Raw genomic sequence first — 17,596 nt, 5'->3', positions numbered from 1 at the left:
GCGGCGCGGCGCAAGGCTCGCGGCGGAGGCGTAGAGGCTACAACGGGAGCGGCTGCGCCGCCCGGGCAGGTCCGCGTCGTGCGCATGCGCGGACCCGCCGCCATTTTGGTGGCCGGGCACGGAGGTGATTCCATACTGGAGAGAGCGCGGCGGCCGGGGCGGCAGTGGCAGTGTTCGTGTGCTCGGGTGTGAATCGTCGAGGGAGGAGGCGGTGGAGGAAGAGGTGGCGGCGGTGGCGGTGGTCGTAGCGGTGGCGGAGGAGGCGGGTACGAGTCAGCTGCGGGCGGAGACATGGCCAACATCGCGGTGCAGCGAATCAAGCGGGAGTTCAAGGAGGTGCTGAAGAGCGAGGAGGTCAGAAATGAACTCCGGGACATGCCCCACCTCAGTCCAAGGCGGGAGGGCCCTGCCAGCGGCGACTCCCGATATCCCGGGTAACCCTCAGGTGGCCTTTCTCGCGGGCCGCCCCAATGCCTGTGGGGAAGCAGCAGTCCCCCGCCCCCCCTCCTTCCGCCGCCTTCTCCTCCCCTCCCGGGGCCCTGGGATGGACGGTCTCGCGGGCGGGTGGTGTGGAGAGGAACACTGTTTGGGGGGCAGATGCAGACGGGGGCTGTTGGCGGCGGGGCGTGAGTTCTAGAGAGAGCCCTGAGGCAGTGGCAACAGCTGGAAGTGTGGCTGTGGGGTGGAGAGGGAGCAGGCCGAGCCTGAGAAAACCCGGGAAGTGGGTTGGGGGAAGGGGTAAAGGTAACTGGATCCGGAAAGCCGCGGTGCTCGAAGGCCCACACTTCTGAGAGTATTCCGGGTCTCCTCTGTCCTTTGCTTAGGGTAGGAGCTATGAGAGTTCTTAGGCATTAATAAAAGGAAAAGGGCGTTTAGAGTTACTCTCTCCTCGTTGGGTGTTAGACGAGAAGAGCGGACATAATGGGATACTTGTCTTATTTGAGTCGGGGGGATGAGGGAGTTTTCACCTGAGATAGGATATTAATTCCATGCTGGACCATTATCTCTTTTTTATGTACCCCCAATTTCTAGGCCTCTTTTCTGTTGACACCTAAAGCTTTTGACAAGTTAAAGGCAGAAGTTGTTGGGTGTATTAAAGGCATTTAAATAGTTTTAGCTAGGAAAAAAAATGGAGTGTATGAGAAGTTTATTTCAAAATATTACAAGTCACAGAAGTTACAGATCAGAGAGCCTCTCCTAAGACAATGCCTCTGTGACTGTGTTGTGGCATGAAACTTCATTATGATGTGTCCCTCATAGTTAAGTAGATTCTTGCTTTTGAAAAACAGCCCTATTAAAGACATGGGATTTCACCAGATTAACACATTGTTATACCTCCTATTTAAGTGAGTAGGTGTATCATAACATACCTGAATGGATTAAAAAATTTTTTTTTGTCTCAAGCTGCTCTTGAGTCTTGCAGAATTTAGATATTCTAGTGTTGGCCACATTTATTTCTGTAAGATACTCAAAATGTTCTAGTAATTTGACTCAACACCATACACGTATCAGTGCAATTTTTCATACCCAAATCAAGTATGCCAGGTGGTTTTCCCTCCTTGGATTTAACAAAGGTTTATAAGCAGTATTGCAATGGCTGTTATTTTCAAGATGTCACATACCATTATTAAATGTATCATTGCTGTTTGTATTCTTCTGTGTTGGTACTTTTTTTTTTTTAAGATTTCATTTATTATTTATTTTTAGAGAGATGGGAAGGGAGGGAGAAAGAGAGGGAAAGAAACATAAGTATGAGAGAGAAACATTGATCAGTTGCCGTACCTATCTGCCTGGATGGGGATGGAAGCCACAGCTAAGGCATGTGCCCTGACTGGGAATCGAACCAGTGACCTCTGATTTGCGAATGATGCCCAACCGAGCCACATTGGTCAGGGCTGTTATGTTGGTACTTTGATAATCTCAATGACTTATGAAATTCAGGTTTCTAAGTATGTGATGAGTAATTGAAATACTATATCTGATAAGCACTTGAGCTTTATTTATGCCCCTGAGTCTGTAGTGGGTGGTTATGTATCTTTCCAGTTAGACATGGAGAAAATAGTTCTTTAAAATTATTTTTAAATGGCAAATGCTAGCATATTTATTGAACATAGTAATATATAGTAATGATCGTTTTACAGAGCATGTGTATGAACTCTGACCTCTGTACAAGTGCCCAAATTTTAATTGGAAGGATGACTTTGTGCTTTTGTGGTACAGTGCAGAAATAGTCATAAATGTGCTGAAACACAGTAAAACAATGACTTTATTTTTTAACTTAATGAAATATATTCCAGAATAGTCGACATATATATTCATAATGAAATATTGCAGCTAATATTTTTCCAACAGCCCAAAACATTTCTTCTGTAATAAGGTTGTACAAGCCTGAAACTTAATACCAAACTTCTAATGCTTTATTTCCTGTTTCTTAGAAATGGTAAGTTGGAGGTCTTGTAATTCATATGGTCTCTGCATTGTATGAGGTGACTTTCACCATGGTATTGTTAGAGTCAGGTAATTTAATTTTGGAATATAACCAATAAATAGCTTTATTTGCACCAATATTTTATTTCATCTCTATTTTAGTAGGGTCAATTCTACAAGTGAATTATTTTCAGCTCATTGAAGGACTTGCAGTACAGTCCATGTGTTTTCTTTTTAAGGGTGTAAATGCAGTGTCTTGAGTGGCTGATCAACAAATTGAGTTGTGCATTTTGTCACCTATGTTAATTCTCAGTGGTTTTTGCTAAGAATACTGGTTGATTTGAGGATTTTGTTTTGTTTTGGCCTCTTAAGTGCCTTTGTAAATACTGCTATGTTTGCTGAATTCTGACCATAAGATGTTATAAGCGGCCATTCTTGGAATATGTTGTTAATTAAAATATAACCTCCAAGATATAGCAAATGTAAAAGGCAAGGTGGGGAGGAGGACACCATTTATATCAGAAGGGGGAAATGTGTATTTGTATAGGTGAAAGGATTAATGAGGAATTGGTAAAATTGATTACTTCTTTGTAGGATAATTGGGTGTCTGGGACACTAGGCATCAAAAGATCCCTTTTGAATTTTCAGTTATGTAAACATGTTTTTTACTCAAATAAAATCATAAAGGCATCATGTAGGCCTTTTTTTCTTGAGAAAGGAAAAGTCATCCTTTATCTGTCAGTAATTACATTTTAAATCTGAGTGAGAATTTTAAGTAATGTTTCAAAGTTGCTAGGAATGGAAAATTGTTTTAAAGCAATGCATTCTGTAGTTACTTTGTGAATCAAATAGCAAGTGAATTGTTGACTGTGAGGATTTAATAAAAGTATAATCTGTATTCATAGGTTATTATTTACTATAGTTAATCATTTTTAACTACCATTTGTAGAGTGGCTCTCAGTGCTATTTATACATTTTGCTAATTCTCAAGAACAGGTATTTAAGTTAGATTTCCTACGTCTTAGATGCGAAAATTGAGATTCAGAGAAGTTAAATTATTTGTCTGCATATAGCTTTGGGACTTGGATCTAGGTCTGCTTGTGTTTATATTGTATCACACTGTCATGACTTGCCAAGGATAAAGTCATACTTTTAATTATTTAACAATAATTGATCCTGGTTTGTATTACTGGTTAAGGGATTTAAACACAACCTAATTTAATTGTTAGTTTAAACATTAAAATAAGTGTTACTTGTAATTAACTTAGAGATTTACTTGCATTTCAGTATGCAAAATATTTAAAAATTTGAAGCTCAGTGAAGTAAAATACCCTCAAATCAATGTACAAATTCTTGTTTATTCTTGTGCTTTATGGTACCTATAGTTTGTTTCATATTGTAGCTATACTTTGCTAACATTTTCTAGTATTCTTATAGGGAATATTTAAATCTATGGCATTAACAAATTGATTTCATGAATACTACTATTGTTTATGTTTTCCTTAAGCATTTAAATGGATTTTTGTGTCTATTATCATTTAATATATATTTAATATATTTGATCTAGCTTAATGTAGATTATTTTAGATCATAGTACAGCCATCCTTCCCCCTGCACCTTCCTACTCTCTCTTTCTGCCAGTTGTACCAATTAAAAATGTCTTTGGACGTTGTGAAAAATATCAAGAACCACTGCTGTAGACAAAACTGTTATATTTTTATTTTTAAATGATTTTATTTATAGAGAAAGAGGAAGTGAGGGAGAAAAAAAGGGAGAGAAACATTGATCAGTTGCCTCTAGCACGTTCCATTACTGGGGATCTGGCCACAACCCAGGCATGTGCCCTGACCAGGAATCAAACTTGCGACCCTACAGTTTGCCGTACGACTCCCAACCAACTGAGACACACTGGCTAGGGCTGTAAACAAAACTCTTTAATAAAAAGACCATTTAAGACTGTTAACTACATAAGATGTGTAGTATAATTTATCCAAAAAAATGAAGAGTAAAAATACAAAAAATTATATAGCATGGCTACTAGCTTTGAACTTGTTTTTGTTTCTAAGACTTTTAAGTTTGATTTTTCTTATAAATTAATGGTTATCTTTTTCTTTTAAACTTTCCTTTTTGATTTAAAGAAAAAGGTGAAATTTTGTGGTAAAAAACACTTTAACCAGTATTTGTAGTTTTTGAGTAGAAATGTTTCTTTAACTTCATTAAACTTTGTTTCAGACTTTTAAAAAATTATTATTTTTTTTAAATTAATTATTTTTTTAAATTGAATTTATTGGGGTTTATTTTTAAACTTTTATTTCCAGGCTTCTTCAGCTTAATTAGCTACAGAGAATGGTTTGTGTATAAGCAAAAAGTGAAAAGAGCTGCAGTAACCAAGGAGGTTTGGGCTTAAAAATTTTAGAGATTAGATCTTGTCAGATCCATAAACAAAAAAGCAATCATAGTATAAAATGGCAGCTCCCAGTAACTCCTTCAAGTTTATCTTCAGAAATTGACTCAACTCAGTTTACTTTACTCTTGGAAGCCTCATCAAAATTCTCCACAAGATCTGGAACTTCATCATCATCCTCCTCTCTAGTAGCAAGTGGTACTTTTCCATTTACAGATTGTTTGGGCAGAGCTTCAGCCAGTCGCCTTAAACTAGTCAGACTGTCTGCACCAGTCTGGTTTAGGATGCTTGGTAGCATTTCTGTCAGCTGCTTTGTCTCAGCATGGCCTGTAATGGTGAAAATGATGGCTGCCAGAGGTGTCTGAACTATAGCGTTGTTAAAGGGGATCACGGTTCTTGATTTATGAACAAATTTACCTCTTCAATACCAGAGATATTTACTCCTAACTTCTTTAAGAACTTAAGTTTTTTTATCATCTGCTGTAGCTGGTCTGTGAACCACCACCTTCTTTCTGAAGCAGTGCTTGCAGTTCGGCGAGTTTCTCTTCGTTCATTATAGTTTTCATCTTGTTGGAGAGGAAACAGGACTGCGTGGGAGTCTAAGGTTGGCGCTCCTGGTTTAAGGCAGACAAGCTGAGAATAAGTGCACACAACCGTAGATGCAAGATGGCAGCTTGGTTTCTTTGTTTTTAGTAACTTATTTAAATAATGTGCCTTTTGGGGTTCTGGATCTGTTGAACAAGGTAAGCTTATAGATTGGGTAAAAAATTAAAACTTCAAAGCCCGTCGAAGTAATACTGTGTGGGGTGCATTTCTCTTTTTACTTTTATGAAGCCTTTCATCTCTATCCATCAAGCATAGATTTAGATGCAACTGGGATCCTTATATGTCACCCCTTGTAAAGAATATATATTATTTCTTAGTAAATGTTATCAGCAGTTATTAAGCATATTGACCATAGCCCCAAAAGACTAACTTGATTGGAGTTGGGTAGTTGTGAGGGTATGTATATGAAGAGAGCTTCTTGAGCTAGGCTTTAAAGGAAAGATAAGACCTCAAATTTCAGAAGACAGTCCCAAAGGACTTGCAGGAATACAGTAATTTATAAGTAAATGATCTCTTCTGTAGGCATCTGAATTGGAACTAGGGAGCAGAGATTACTGACAAAATTAGGTAAGGAACACATTTACATATTTTGAACAGAAAAGTTACACAGCTCTAGTGTACACATAGTTGTGGAGTTAGAGCCACCTAAGTTTTTTCACTAATCTTTGGGAAACACATTTTGATATCAAAGAAAAAAGTACATAAAATAAAGTGACTAGCATTTAACTCAAGAAACTGAATATTACCAGCACAATAAGACACCCCCCCCCCTTTCCTGACTTAAGTAGCACAGATAGGGTTTGAGTATGTTTGAGTAAATGAGTAGATCTGAGTATATCCCAGGTGATTGTTTCAGTTTTGAAGGATTTTAAAAATTGCCTTTCAAAAATATATAGTATCTTAGAAAATGTGTTAAAATTTATTGAATATAAGAATTGGAAGAGACCTTAGATGTAGGCCGAATGCCTCATCTCTTAAGATTAAGAAACTGAGGCCTGTAGAGATTCATTGTTGACACAGATCTGGTTAATGGTGAACCCAGGCTTTTTGCATACCAGTTCACTCCAATCATCGTGTTTGCTTTATGGGACTATCCTTTTCATAAATGATACTGTAAAACTTTACAGTGAGTGACAGTTTACTATTGAGTATTTTATTTAAGTGTACAGTCATACCTCGGTACTCGTCGGCTTCAGGATTCGTCAGACCCTGTTCTTGTCGCATTTTGTCGAGAAGAAAATGTTTCAGCACTCGGCGCTTGCTTGCCACTGGGCACCTCTCTCAGTATGAAACAGTCCGCATGTCAGTCTCACAGCTTATAACAGTTTGGTACTTGTAGGTTTTGGCATGAATGAATGAATGATGAATACTGAGTTACCACTGTATTTTGCATTTCTCTATTGGTGAAAGAACTTAAATTTTCTGAGGGACAGAAATGTTTAGCTTCTTAAGCATAATACAGTACATTTAGTTTAGTGATTAAGATTGTGAGGTTTGGGATTAGATTTGCTTTTGAGTCTTGGGTTTTCTGCTTAATACCTGCAACACTAACTTTATATCTCAGTTTTCTTATCTGTAAAAATGTAGGAAGATTAATAAGAGCTTCTTTACAGCACTGAGAGCAATATCTGGGACACATTAAACATTCAGTAAATGGATATCTGTTAAGACATCAAAATTAACTTTTCTTTCCTATTCTGCGTATTGTTGTTTTTGAATCATAAAGGTTTCCTTCAGTGATTTAGTGGTAGCTCTCTGAATTTGCCTTGAGGAACGGCTTAACAGGTGGGGCTTTGGAGTTTCTTTGTCACTGTGGACAAACAACCTATGAGGCTAGCTGGCCAAGGAGAATACAAAAGAATTGATGTAGGCCTCGTTCTCCAGGAGTTGGGTAATTTTCTTTAGAAGACAATTATAAATTGGAGAAAATGTTTTTGTTAAAATATGATCTAAGTGACAAGTAAGTTATTTGGAAGTTTTTGAGTTATATAGAGTTATGGGGTTATTTTGGATTTTGTGATATGGCTCTGGTCTGTAGTGGGAACTAGACCAAGGAATTGAAAGTCTGATCTTACAGTATGTAAAGTAATCTTGAATCCTTTCGCAAAATCTCTTTTCATTTTATTAAAATGTTTTTAAATTCTCACCTGAGGACAGTTGTTCATTGCTTTTAGAGAGAGAGGAAAGGAGAGTGAGAAATATCGATTGGTTGCCTTCTTATACACACCCTGACGGCGAATCCAACCCATGACCTTTCGGTCTACAGGGAGATGCTCCAACCAACTGAGCCGCACTGATCAGAGTGTAAAATCCCTATTTATAAAATTGGGTCTTGGAAACTAGAAAGTGGTAATCACATCCATCTGACATTCATGGTGTTCTCGTAATGTAATTCTGAAAAGGTGCGAGAACTTCATTTAAAACCTGTGTGCTTTTTCTCTTTTTAATGATTTGTTTTTACTGCAAACTTAAAATAACTACTTATAGCTGAAAGCCTGCTTTCTAACACTTTATGTATATGTCAGCCTTATGAGATTGATGTTATTGTTTTACAGATAAAGTTGCAACTCTGAAGAAATGAAGTAACTTTTTCAGTATCTAGTAACTTGTTGGTAGAACAAGGGTTTTTGACTCTAAAACATTTACTGATTTTGGTGGAAAGAATAGTGTACAATCATATCTACTTGCTTCCTGTGCATTATTTTTAAAGCTGGTTTTTAAAATTATGAATATTTTATACATACAAGTTCAGAAAATAATATACAACACCTTTATATCCATGGTCCAGATTTAACAGATTTTTAACTGTCTCATTCAAACTGGATTAAGCCCTCCTCCCCCAATAAAACACACCATACAGATGAAGCTCATCTTGTAACCTTTTCCCTATTTCACTCTTCTTCCTTCTTAGAAGTAACCAACCACTATGCTGAAGTTAGTGTATATCCTTCCTAGTCGTATTCTGTTTTTACTATTGGTAGACACAGTATTTTGAGTGTAAAAACACTTTTTAAAAATGTTCTAAAAAGTTATTTTTAATTACTTTTTATGGATGATTATAGCATTTTGCATCTCCTGCAATGTTTCTTCTCAGCATTGTATCTTTGGAGATTTTTTTCTGATCTTCAATTTAAAGTATATAACGTTCTATATATGGCATATAACTCCAGTTTTAGTTATTAAAATATATGCCTTGAACGTTATTGTAATTGTTTTCTTGGGCACATACGAGATTTTATAGGAAGTGGAATTGTAGCATCTGAGTATTTTCATCTTCTGCATGACTAGATATTGCTTCATTGTTCTCCCAATGAGTATACCAACTTACACTCCCTCTAGCAGTGCAAGAGTTCTAATGATCCGAGAGTTAGATTTTTGTCAGTCTGATAGATATGAATGATAGCTTATTTAACTTTCATTTCCCTAGTCAATAGAGATAGTAAGCATATTTTTGTGTTTATTAGCCATTAAGCTTTCCTTTACAGATTTAGTTTTGCATTTCTTACCCATTTTTTAAATTAAGCTTTAGAGACACAGAGAGAGACATCGAAACATTGATTTGTTGCTTCACTTACTTATGCATTCATTGGTTGATTCTTATATGTGCCTTGAGTGGGGATTGAACATACAATCTTGGCATATTGAGACTACACTCTAACCAACAGAGCTTCCAGGCCAGGGATAGCATCTTGTATATTTTTAAGTGTACAATTGCAGTGGCATTAAGTACATTCACAGTGTCATGCAACCATTACCATCATCCATCTCCAGAACTCTTTTCATCTTGTAAAACTGAAACTCTGTACCCCTTAAACACTTAACTCCCTTCTAAGCCAGGTCCCTGTCAATCATCATTTTACTTTCTGTCTCTGTGAAGTTGTCTGCTCTGTTGTATGTTATTTATCCTTTTATATGATGGGGTTGTTTCACTTTGTTCTGTCATATCTTTTGTTGTACGAAAGTTTAACTTTTAAGTGGTCAGATTTTCCTGTCTTTTCCTTTATGGTGTGCCTTGTGTATTTTGGGTAAGAAAATTTTTCCTACTTTAATTATAATGAAGTTATTCTCAAAAGTTAATTCATTCCTCTGTACTCAGACTTCTGTTTCTGTTATATCACATTGGAACTACTTCAGAAGTTACCAGTATCTTCCAAATTGTCAAATGCAGAGTAATTTCTCAGCAGTTGTTTTATTTTGTACACCTTTCTTTAGCATTTCCATGTCAGAGGTTTTGTCTTTTGGTTGCTCTGATTCTCCTTTTCTGGTTTTTCTTCAAACCTCTGTTAGTGTCCTTTGTTACTGATTTAATCCCCCTCTCCTCCATTTATCTCCAGAATTTTTGTTTTCTCCTTTCCATTCCTTTTGTTAATTGCCCTAGGTCAGAATTTCTTATCTCAGATGGACTATTTATATTACAGCAGTTTTCTTATTTACAATTATTTCATGCCTTTAGTCTCTCCCAACCTCTAGTCAAGCCTTCTGGTGCCATGCTACTGGGTTTAAAACATGACCGTGCCATTTTCTTTTAGGTTCTGTACTGCCTGTTGTACAGTTAAAACCTTTATACCATTGTTCTAGCCTGTCTTTCCTGACCTATTTCCTGTCAAGTCTCAAAGCAGTTGCATACCTACATGTACTTCAGACCCTAACTCTTCCTCAGACCTTTAGCTATACTAAATTGCTTGCTACATAGTTGTCCTGTCTTCCTGGAATAGGATCTTAACTCCTTTCTTTGCCTTTTGAAATTTATCAGTCCTAAAATGCCACTCATGAGCCTTATTTGAATCCATAATTTACTTATGTCCTCCAGTATTACTTTGTTAGAACTTTAAAAAAAGATTTTATTTATTTATTTTTTAAAAATTATTTATTTGTTTGTTTATGTATTTTTAGAGAGAGGGGAAAGGAGAAAGGGAGAGAAACATCACTGTGTGGTTGCCTCTTACTCGGGCCCCCAACTGGGGACCTGACATGCAACCTAGTCATGTGCCCTGACTGGGAATCGAACCAGCGACACTTGGCTCGCAGGCCGACGCTCAATCCACTGAGCCACAGCAGCCAGGGCTACTTATTTATTTTTAAAGAGAAAGGAAGGGAGGGAGAAAAGAGAGAGAAACACAGATATGTGAGAGAAACAATTGGTTGCGTCTCGCATGCCCCCAGCCTGGAACCCGGCCTGCAACCCAGGCATGTGCCCTGACCAGGAATCAAACCAGCAACCTTTTGGTTTGCAGGCCAGTGCTTAATCCACTGAGCCATACCAGTCAGGGCAGAATTTTATTAGAGCAAATGTGTCTTTCTGCTCCTGGAAGATCCTTGTGAGCTCCTTTTGGATATTTTTTTATTTTTTTTATTTTTTGTAATAAAAAAATTTATTTATTGATTCTTAGGAAAGTGGGGGGTGGGGGGTGACAGAACAGTCCGCTGTTCCACCACCCATGCATTCATTGATTGACTCTTGAATGTGCCCTGACCAGGGATCAAACCTGCAACCCTGGGGCATTTGGGACAGCACTCTAAACTAAGCTACCCAGCCAAGAACTTTTCTTTTTTCTTTCTAATTTTATTTATTGATTTTAGAGGTAGGGAGGGAGGGAGAGAGAGAGAGACAGACAGAGATTCTTTGTTCCACTTACTCATGCATTCATTGGTGGTTTGTTGTTTGTGCCTGAGATCTAACCCATAATCTTGGTGTATCCAGAGGACACTAACCAACTGAGCTAACCCCATTAGGGCCTCTTGAGGATTAATTCATCTTTTTCTCTTCAGCATCTTGCATGGTGCCTGGAATGTAGTAGGCTTAGTAACATTTAAAGTATGCAGATAAAATTTTTTGCTAGGTTTCTAATTTTTTTGGAGCTGCTGCTGAAAGTGCTCTTTGCATAAGTTTAGGGCAGGCCTATGTTCTCTGTTAATTATTTTCAGCCTTTGTATGATTATGGATTTTCCTGATAATTATAAAGGCGGGGCTAGTATATGTAGCCTTTTCTCTCAAGTGACCGTGGGTGCTTTACTTTTAGGTATCTTTGTTTCATGTGACCATCCTATTTGGCATTGGCATATTCAGTTGTGGACTGTTAAATACTTTTGCTTTTCAGCAGTCATAAATCATTTTGTGCTTAATTTTTCTAATATCATTCTGTAGTACTACCTTCATTTAAAAAATATACTACAGTTTATGCACATATCTTGTATATTTATTTTCAGTTTCTTGCTGGTGCGTGTGTACAAGTTTTGGGTGTGTATCTGAGAGTCGTTGGGTGTTTGGTGACATTTTAGGTGTGGTATACCTCAGACATTTTTTATATCTGTAGGCTGGAGCATACATTTATTATATCCTTAGCTGTTTACTTGGATGCTTTATCTTCATCTGTCCATAGGAACTGTGAGTGTGAGTCATTGAAGGTTGAGACCTATATTACTGATTTTTGATTTTCCATTGTTTAGTGCATTGCCTGAGAAGCCTAAGGCACTTGTTTTCCTGAATGAGTTTAAGGATTTTCTTAAGCTCTTGGGAGCTCATCCCCAACCACTATGAAAGTAATACTTTTTATTCTACCTCTGGGACCAGGCAGGAGAGTTGACTATGTTGATAAAGGAGGCCTCCTGGTGAAGTTGGGTTTCTGTTCTAAATTTAAGTGTTGATAATGTAGTTGGGCCCTGTGTTGAAGTAATACAATGTCCAAGCCAAAAACTGAGAAATAAGGTGGTGGGAGGAACTTTTTTTTTTTTGCTTTATTTTGTAGTTTTCCCTTTTGAAGATCTCAGGAGCATCTATTAATATTATAGTGCAGCAAAAGTAGGTTTACAGTTCATATGGAAAATAAAATAAAACACTGTTTCATGTACTCGTAATTGTAAACCTGTTTTTGCTCCATCCTGTATATGATGACATCTGTATGCCTGTGTTTTAATCAGTATAATTTTACATTTTTCTTTCTTTATTCAACAAGTTTTTACTGAATGCCACCTGTGTTAATAAGACAGACATGGTCTGTGCTCTTGGGGAGTAAATTATGGTTCAGTAAGGCATTGAGACATTGACTGGCTAATTAATTACATGTGTGTTTGCTGAGCTTAAGAACTGTGGGGATGGAGTAACCTAACCTAAGGGAAAATATTCCTTGGGAATAACCCTTAAACTGATACTTCGGAGAATAAATTGGAATTAACTTTGTCATATGTTAGAATATCAACTCTAATATGCATATAGAAAGCTAATAACTTATTAAACAGTCAAGAATGTAGAGCCATTTAATCATTTTTTTCCTCCTAAATAGTTAATTTCTGTCAATATAAAAGTAAGTGCTCATTATTAAATTTTGGGAAATACAGGGAACTGTAGTACTGTAAAAATTACCTATAATCTCCTCCTCAGGGGTAATTTTCTTTAAAATATTTTTATTTAGTCTGTGAAATATTTCAGATATACAGAGATATACTTAATTTTGATACTTCCATTTTCTCTGCGAATGTACATATATACACATACTTAGAAGTTGTGTTTTTTATAGGAGCCTTGAACATAATTCCCCTGTGACTTTAATCCCAAATCTGTAATTTTAAATCTTTTTTAGCCATTCAAAGCTGTCTTTTCATTACTAGATTCTAACCTTCTCAAGGGCAGGCATCATGGCACATCCATCTATGTACTGTCAGTACCAAGAACTTTATTTAACTGATATTTGAGGCTCCCTCTGGGGTAGGCATTGTGATATGTGCTGGGTCATAGTGATGAGTGGGGCAAGAGAAGACAGACAAGTACATGATAAATGCAATGCCCAGGAATATAATATTGTACAGATGAAATTAATTGGTTGGACTGTGTGTTCAGAAAAGGCTTTTTGGGGGATTTTAGTCTTAGATTGATAGCTGAATGATAAATCCTTGTCTCTAGAGAAGGTCATTTCAAGTCGAGGAAATAGTTAATGTAAAGCTCCTAAAGTAGGAAGAATTTGCTGTGTTTAACCAACAAAAGAAGCTATTGTGGTTGGAGTATTATAGGTAAGGGAGGAGAATGGTGCAGGATGAAATTGAAGATGTAGGCGGGAGCCAGATCACATACAATTTTCCAAGCCCAGAGTAAGAAATTTGGATTTTAAGTGACTATGAAAGCCATTTTAGGGTTTAAAGCACAGGACAAAATTTGTGTTTTTTAAAAGACTGTTACCAAACCAAAGTGGGGTTCAGCTGCCCACCACTATCAAAAGGCAAATGGCAGAAGCAGAAGTGAGCAAGGAAGAAGGTTTTTGGTTTTGTTTTGTTTTGTTTTTTTTTAAGATTTTATTTACTTACTATAGAGACAGGGAAAGGTAGGAAGAAAGAGCGAGAGAGACACATCGATCACTTGCCTCTCACACATGCTCCAGCTGGGGACCACCAGGGTCACAACCCAGGCATGTGGCCTGACTGGGAATCAAACTGGTGGCCTTTCGCTCTGCAGGACGATGCCCAACCAACTGAGCCACACCAGTCAGGGCTAGGATTATTTTATTTATTTTCCTTTCCCTTTTTTTAAAAATAAATTTTATTTATTTTTAGAGAAAGGAGAAGGGAGGGAGAGAGGGAGAGAAACATCAATGTGTGGTTGCCTCCTCATATGCCCCCAACTGGGGACGTGGCCCACATCCCAGGCATATGCCTTGACTGAGAATCAAACTGGTTCACAGGCCAGTGCTCAATCCACTGAGCCACACCAGCTAGGGCAGGAAGAAGGTTTTTATTCAAATGCTGAACAGTCTGGGAAAATGGGGAACTCCCTGTCCCAAAGCTCATTTCCTCTGCAAAACCCAGCCATCCTCAGCAAGACCAAAACAAAAGGCAGTGCCCAGAATTTCTGCTCCATTTTAAAGTACCATCCTTTGGAACCTAAGGCGGCTACTAAGCAGTCATACAGGTAGCTTAGCTTGTTCCCAGCTGCTCTCCAGCTTCACGTTTCCTCCTGGAGGCTGCATGTGGAGCTGGAACTGCCTTTGGCCATGCAGCTCCTAAAGCTGCAAGGTCCAGTACTCTTGACCAGAGTGCAGGAATGCACAGGTGAATGGCGAGAGAAAGACAGAGACAGATGGACAGACTCCCTCCTGGAGGCCCATGGAGAGGACATACCAGTACACTATCCAAGTGCAGGTCCCAAGTAGCCAGCCATGAGCAAGAGAGGTTTCTTTGTTCCCCTGGGTTTTCATTAGTTTTGGGTGTCGGGTGGATCAAGCACTTCCTCAGAGTGACCAATTATCCTCCTAAACCTTCCTGTGCTTTGGGTGGGTTCACCTCGCAATCAATCCCTTCTTTTCCGCAGGCTGGACTTAACAGGCCACTTAGGTCCAGCATCTCGCCCTGCTGCCACTTCAACTTCTGTTGTGCATGCACCTTCCTTCCCCTAGTCCCACCCACAATCTGGTGCCAAAAGTGGGTAGGACTTTTTCCCTCTTATGCAGTTATCTTGCTCGTCTTGCATGCATGCTCAGTGTAAGAACTTACTCCTGCCACAGCCTCCTGGTGTAGCTGAGACTATAGTCTGGCAGCATGCAGCATGGCTTCCACATCCTGTGGCCCCAGGGAGTTTGTGAAGGAATTGTCAGGCTGCTCACCATGTCCTCAGTGCCTCTAGGGGTGTTACTTGGTGCAGAAGCAGCTCCCAAATTCCATTCTTTGGGCTAGCTTCATCTCCCCTAGTTACCTCTTCTGTTCCTCACCCTCAGCTCCCAGACAGCCTATCGGTATCTAGACCACTTTGGCTACTGTGGGGAGAATGAATTGAAATTGAAGATGTGAGGAAAAAGGATTTAAGAGTTAGGGGTTGAGTTTGGCTGGATATAACAAAAGAAACAATGGTAGTAGTTTAAGTAAGTCTGGAGAGAAGCATCCCAGAGTTACTTACGTGAAGGGTTTACAGTGTTAATAGACTATTCTAACCTACAGTTTACAAATCTTAGGAGTTCAACCCTTGTCTTTAAATTCTCAAAGTGGCTGTCATTAGTCCAGACAGCATGTCTGAATTTCAGAAAGAGAAAGGGATAAGGCATATGCCAACCGGTTCTCTCCTTTTAAAGAGCTTTCTAAGAATCCCCATTCAGTAACCTGTTTTTATCTTATTTTTTTCCAGGACCGTCTTATAACCTCTTCTTGGATTAAGAGAGGCTAGGAAGTGTTTTTTAGCTGAGCACATTGTTCCCTAATTAAAATCAGGGTTTCATTAGTAAGAAAGAAGGAGACAGGAAATTAGGCAGCTTGTGTATGGCAGTGGGGTGGGGACATACATGAACTCAGAAAGCTCATTTGGGTAGCCTTTCTGGCTAACCCAGGCAAGAGATGATTGTAGTTTGGGTTTAGGGTTGAATAGGGAGCTGAAGAGAAGTAGAAGTATTTAGGAGATGTTTTAAAGTTAGGGAGAGTCACCAGAACTTGCTGATGGTACAGAGGAAAAATGAAGAAGCTGGGAAAACACCTAGATTTTTGTCTTTAGCAACTATGTAGATGGTGGTCCTCATTTCTGAGATGAGGAAGAGTAGGAGGAGCACATTGGAGGTGTTGGGGAAAATAAGAATTTTGCTTTGTTCTTTGGTATTAAGGTGGGGAAATAACAAGCAGTTAAATATATATGAGTCTGGAATTCAAATCTGAGAAGAGATTTGGCATCATAGATATACAGATGGTATATTTAAGGCTTAGACTTGAGTTATTTAACTCTAGGACAGTGTGGTTTGAAAAGGAAGGGGGCGTAGGACAAAGTCCTGATATTTGTCCTGGGCCCCTCGCACATTTTGAAGTTGAACTAAGGAGAACCAACAAAGGATAAGAAGAGTGAGCTATTAGTGATGCATTAGCAGCCAGGAGAGAATGATGTCAGTGAAGCCAAGAGAAGACAGTTCCAAGAAGAGAGTGGTCAACTTTTTCATGCTGCCGAGTGGGAGAAATGACTTGAATTTCCAGCATGGTGGTCATTGGTGATGTTGACTAGAATATTTTCTTTGGAATCATTGGAGTAGGTTAAGGGGAACTGGCAGTATGGTCAACTTTTTAAAAATCTTTTTAAAATTAAGTATATTGGCATCACATTGGTTAATAAAACCACACATGTTTCACATGTACAACTCTTAACACATCAACTTTTAAAAAGAGTTTTGCTCTGACAGGAGCAGTGAAGAAAGGGAAAATAGAATATGATTTCAAAGATCTTTAAAAATATTTTTTTCTGGTAGATATTAGTGTATGTTTATATGTTGATGGATGGGAGATAACTGATTATACTAGAGAGAGGAGGTGTAATTGAAGGTGCAAAGTCCTTGAGAAGAACGGAGGGATGATATTCCTAGCATAGTGGAAGGATTATTGTTTAATAGGAACAGACACATAGGGCCATATTAAATTCCATTTGATATGTTTGTATGGTCCTCACTTGAGCATGAGACCAATTAATGATGGTTATGGGTTTTTTTTTTCCCCAGCAGTGCTACTTGGGGCAGACACAGCAAGATTTTTTTTTAAAGTTAATTGTGAAATGAGTTTTAACTAGTATTGGGGCTTTGTCATTCTGAGTACCATGAAGGGGAAAAAAAGCAGCAGTGTTGTCAAGAGTATTTGCAAGGTCATGATTATAATGAATGCCCATGGAATGTAAACTAGTTAAGGAGGGAAGTGGAGACAAGTGATTGATGATGAAGAATGGTGGCGTTTTGATGAAATCAGCTAATAGCTGGGTTTGGAGTATTAAAGTCAGCTTAATCTGAAGAGGTTAGGTATCAAGCTTCAAATACATTTCGGGGAATACAGTTTTCCTTGATAAAAAAAAATCAAGTGTAACAGGTTCTGGCCAAGATGGAGGCATAGGTAGACACACTGCGTCTCCCTCTACAACTACCTCAAAAATAAAAATAAAACCAGAAGTACCAGAAAATTGAACTGCAAGGAAGTCCGATTAAACAAAGAAATAAAGAAGAAATACTCATCCTGACAGGTATGAGGAGTGGAACTGGGGTGGAAAGCACAGTCATACATTTAAAAGGAGGGAGGGAAACCTGGTAAGTGACCCTAGCCCCAGACCATCGTTCCAGCGCCGGGGAAGATAAAGCCACATTGCTTCTGACTGTGAAAACCAGTGGGGCTTGGGGCAGAGGAGGAAACTTGTCAGTTTCTCAGCAGGGTCTGCTTGTTTAGAGGGCT

At 38.6% G+C, this 17,596-nt stretch overlaps 1 protein-coding gene across 1 annotated transcript in view; it reads left to right on the top strand.

Annotated features, from left to right (window-relative positions):
• Nucleotides 1-21: 21 nt before the first annotated feature.
• The window catches only part of UBE2K (ubiquitin conjugating enzyme E2 K), a 55,319-nt gene continuing 37,744 nt past the window's right edge, over nucleotides 22-17,596 (top strand). The window contains exon 1 of the mRNA XM_090266970.1: nucleotides 22-354. Within this exon, the coding sequence (XP_090123096.1) occupies nucleotides 292-354 (63 nt within the window). The 5' untranslated portion in view covers nucleotides 22-291. The remainder of the gene's footprint in view (nucleotides 355-17,596) is intronic.

This window comes from Furipterus horrens, unplaced genomic scaffold, assembly GCF_987537825.1.
Source record: "Furipterus horrens unplaced genomic scaffold, mFurHor1.1.pri manual_scaffold_2, whole genome shotgun sequence".
NCBI lineage: Eukaryota > Metazoa > Chordata > Mammalia > Chiroptera > Furipteridae > Furipterus > Furipterus horrens.
This window is presented reverse-complemented; position numbering and strand designations above follow the sequence as displayed.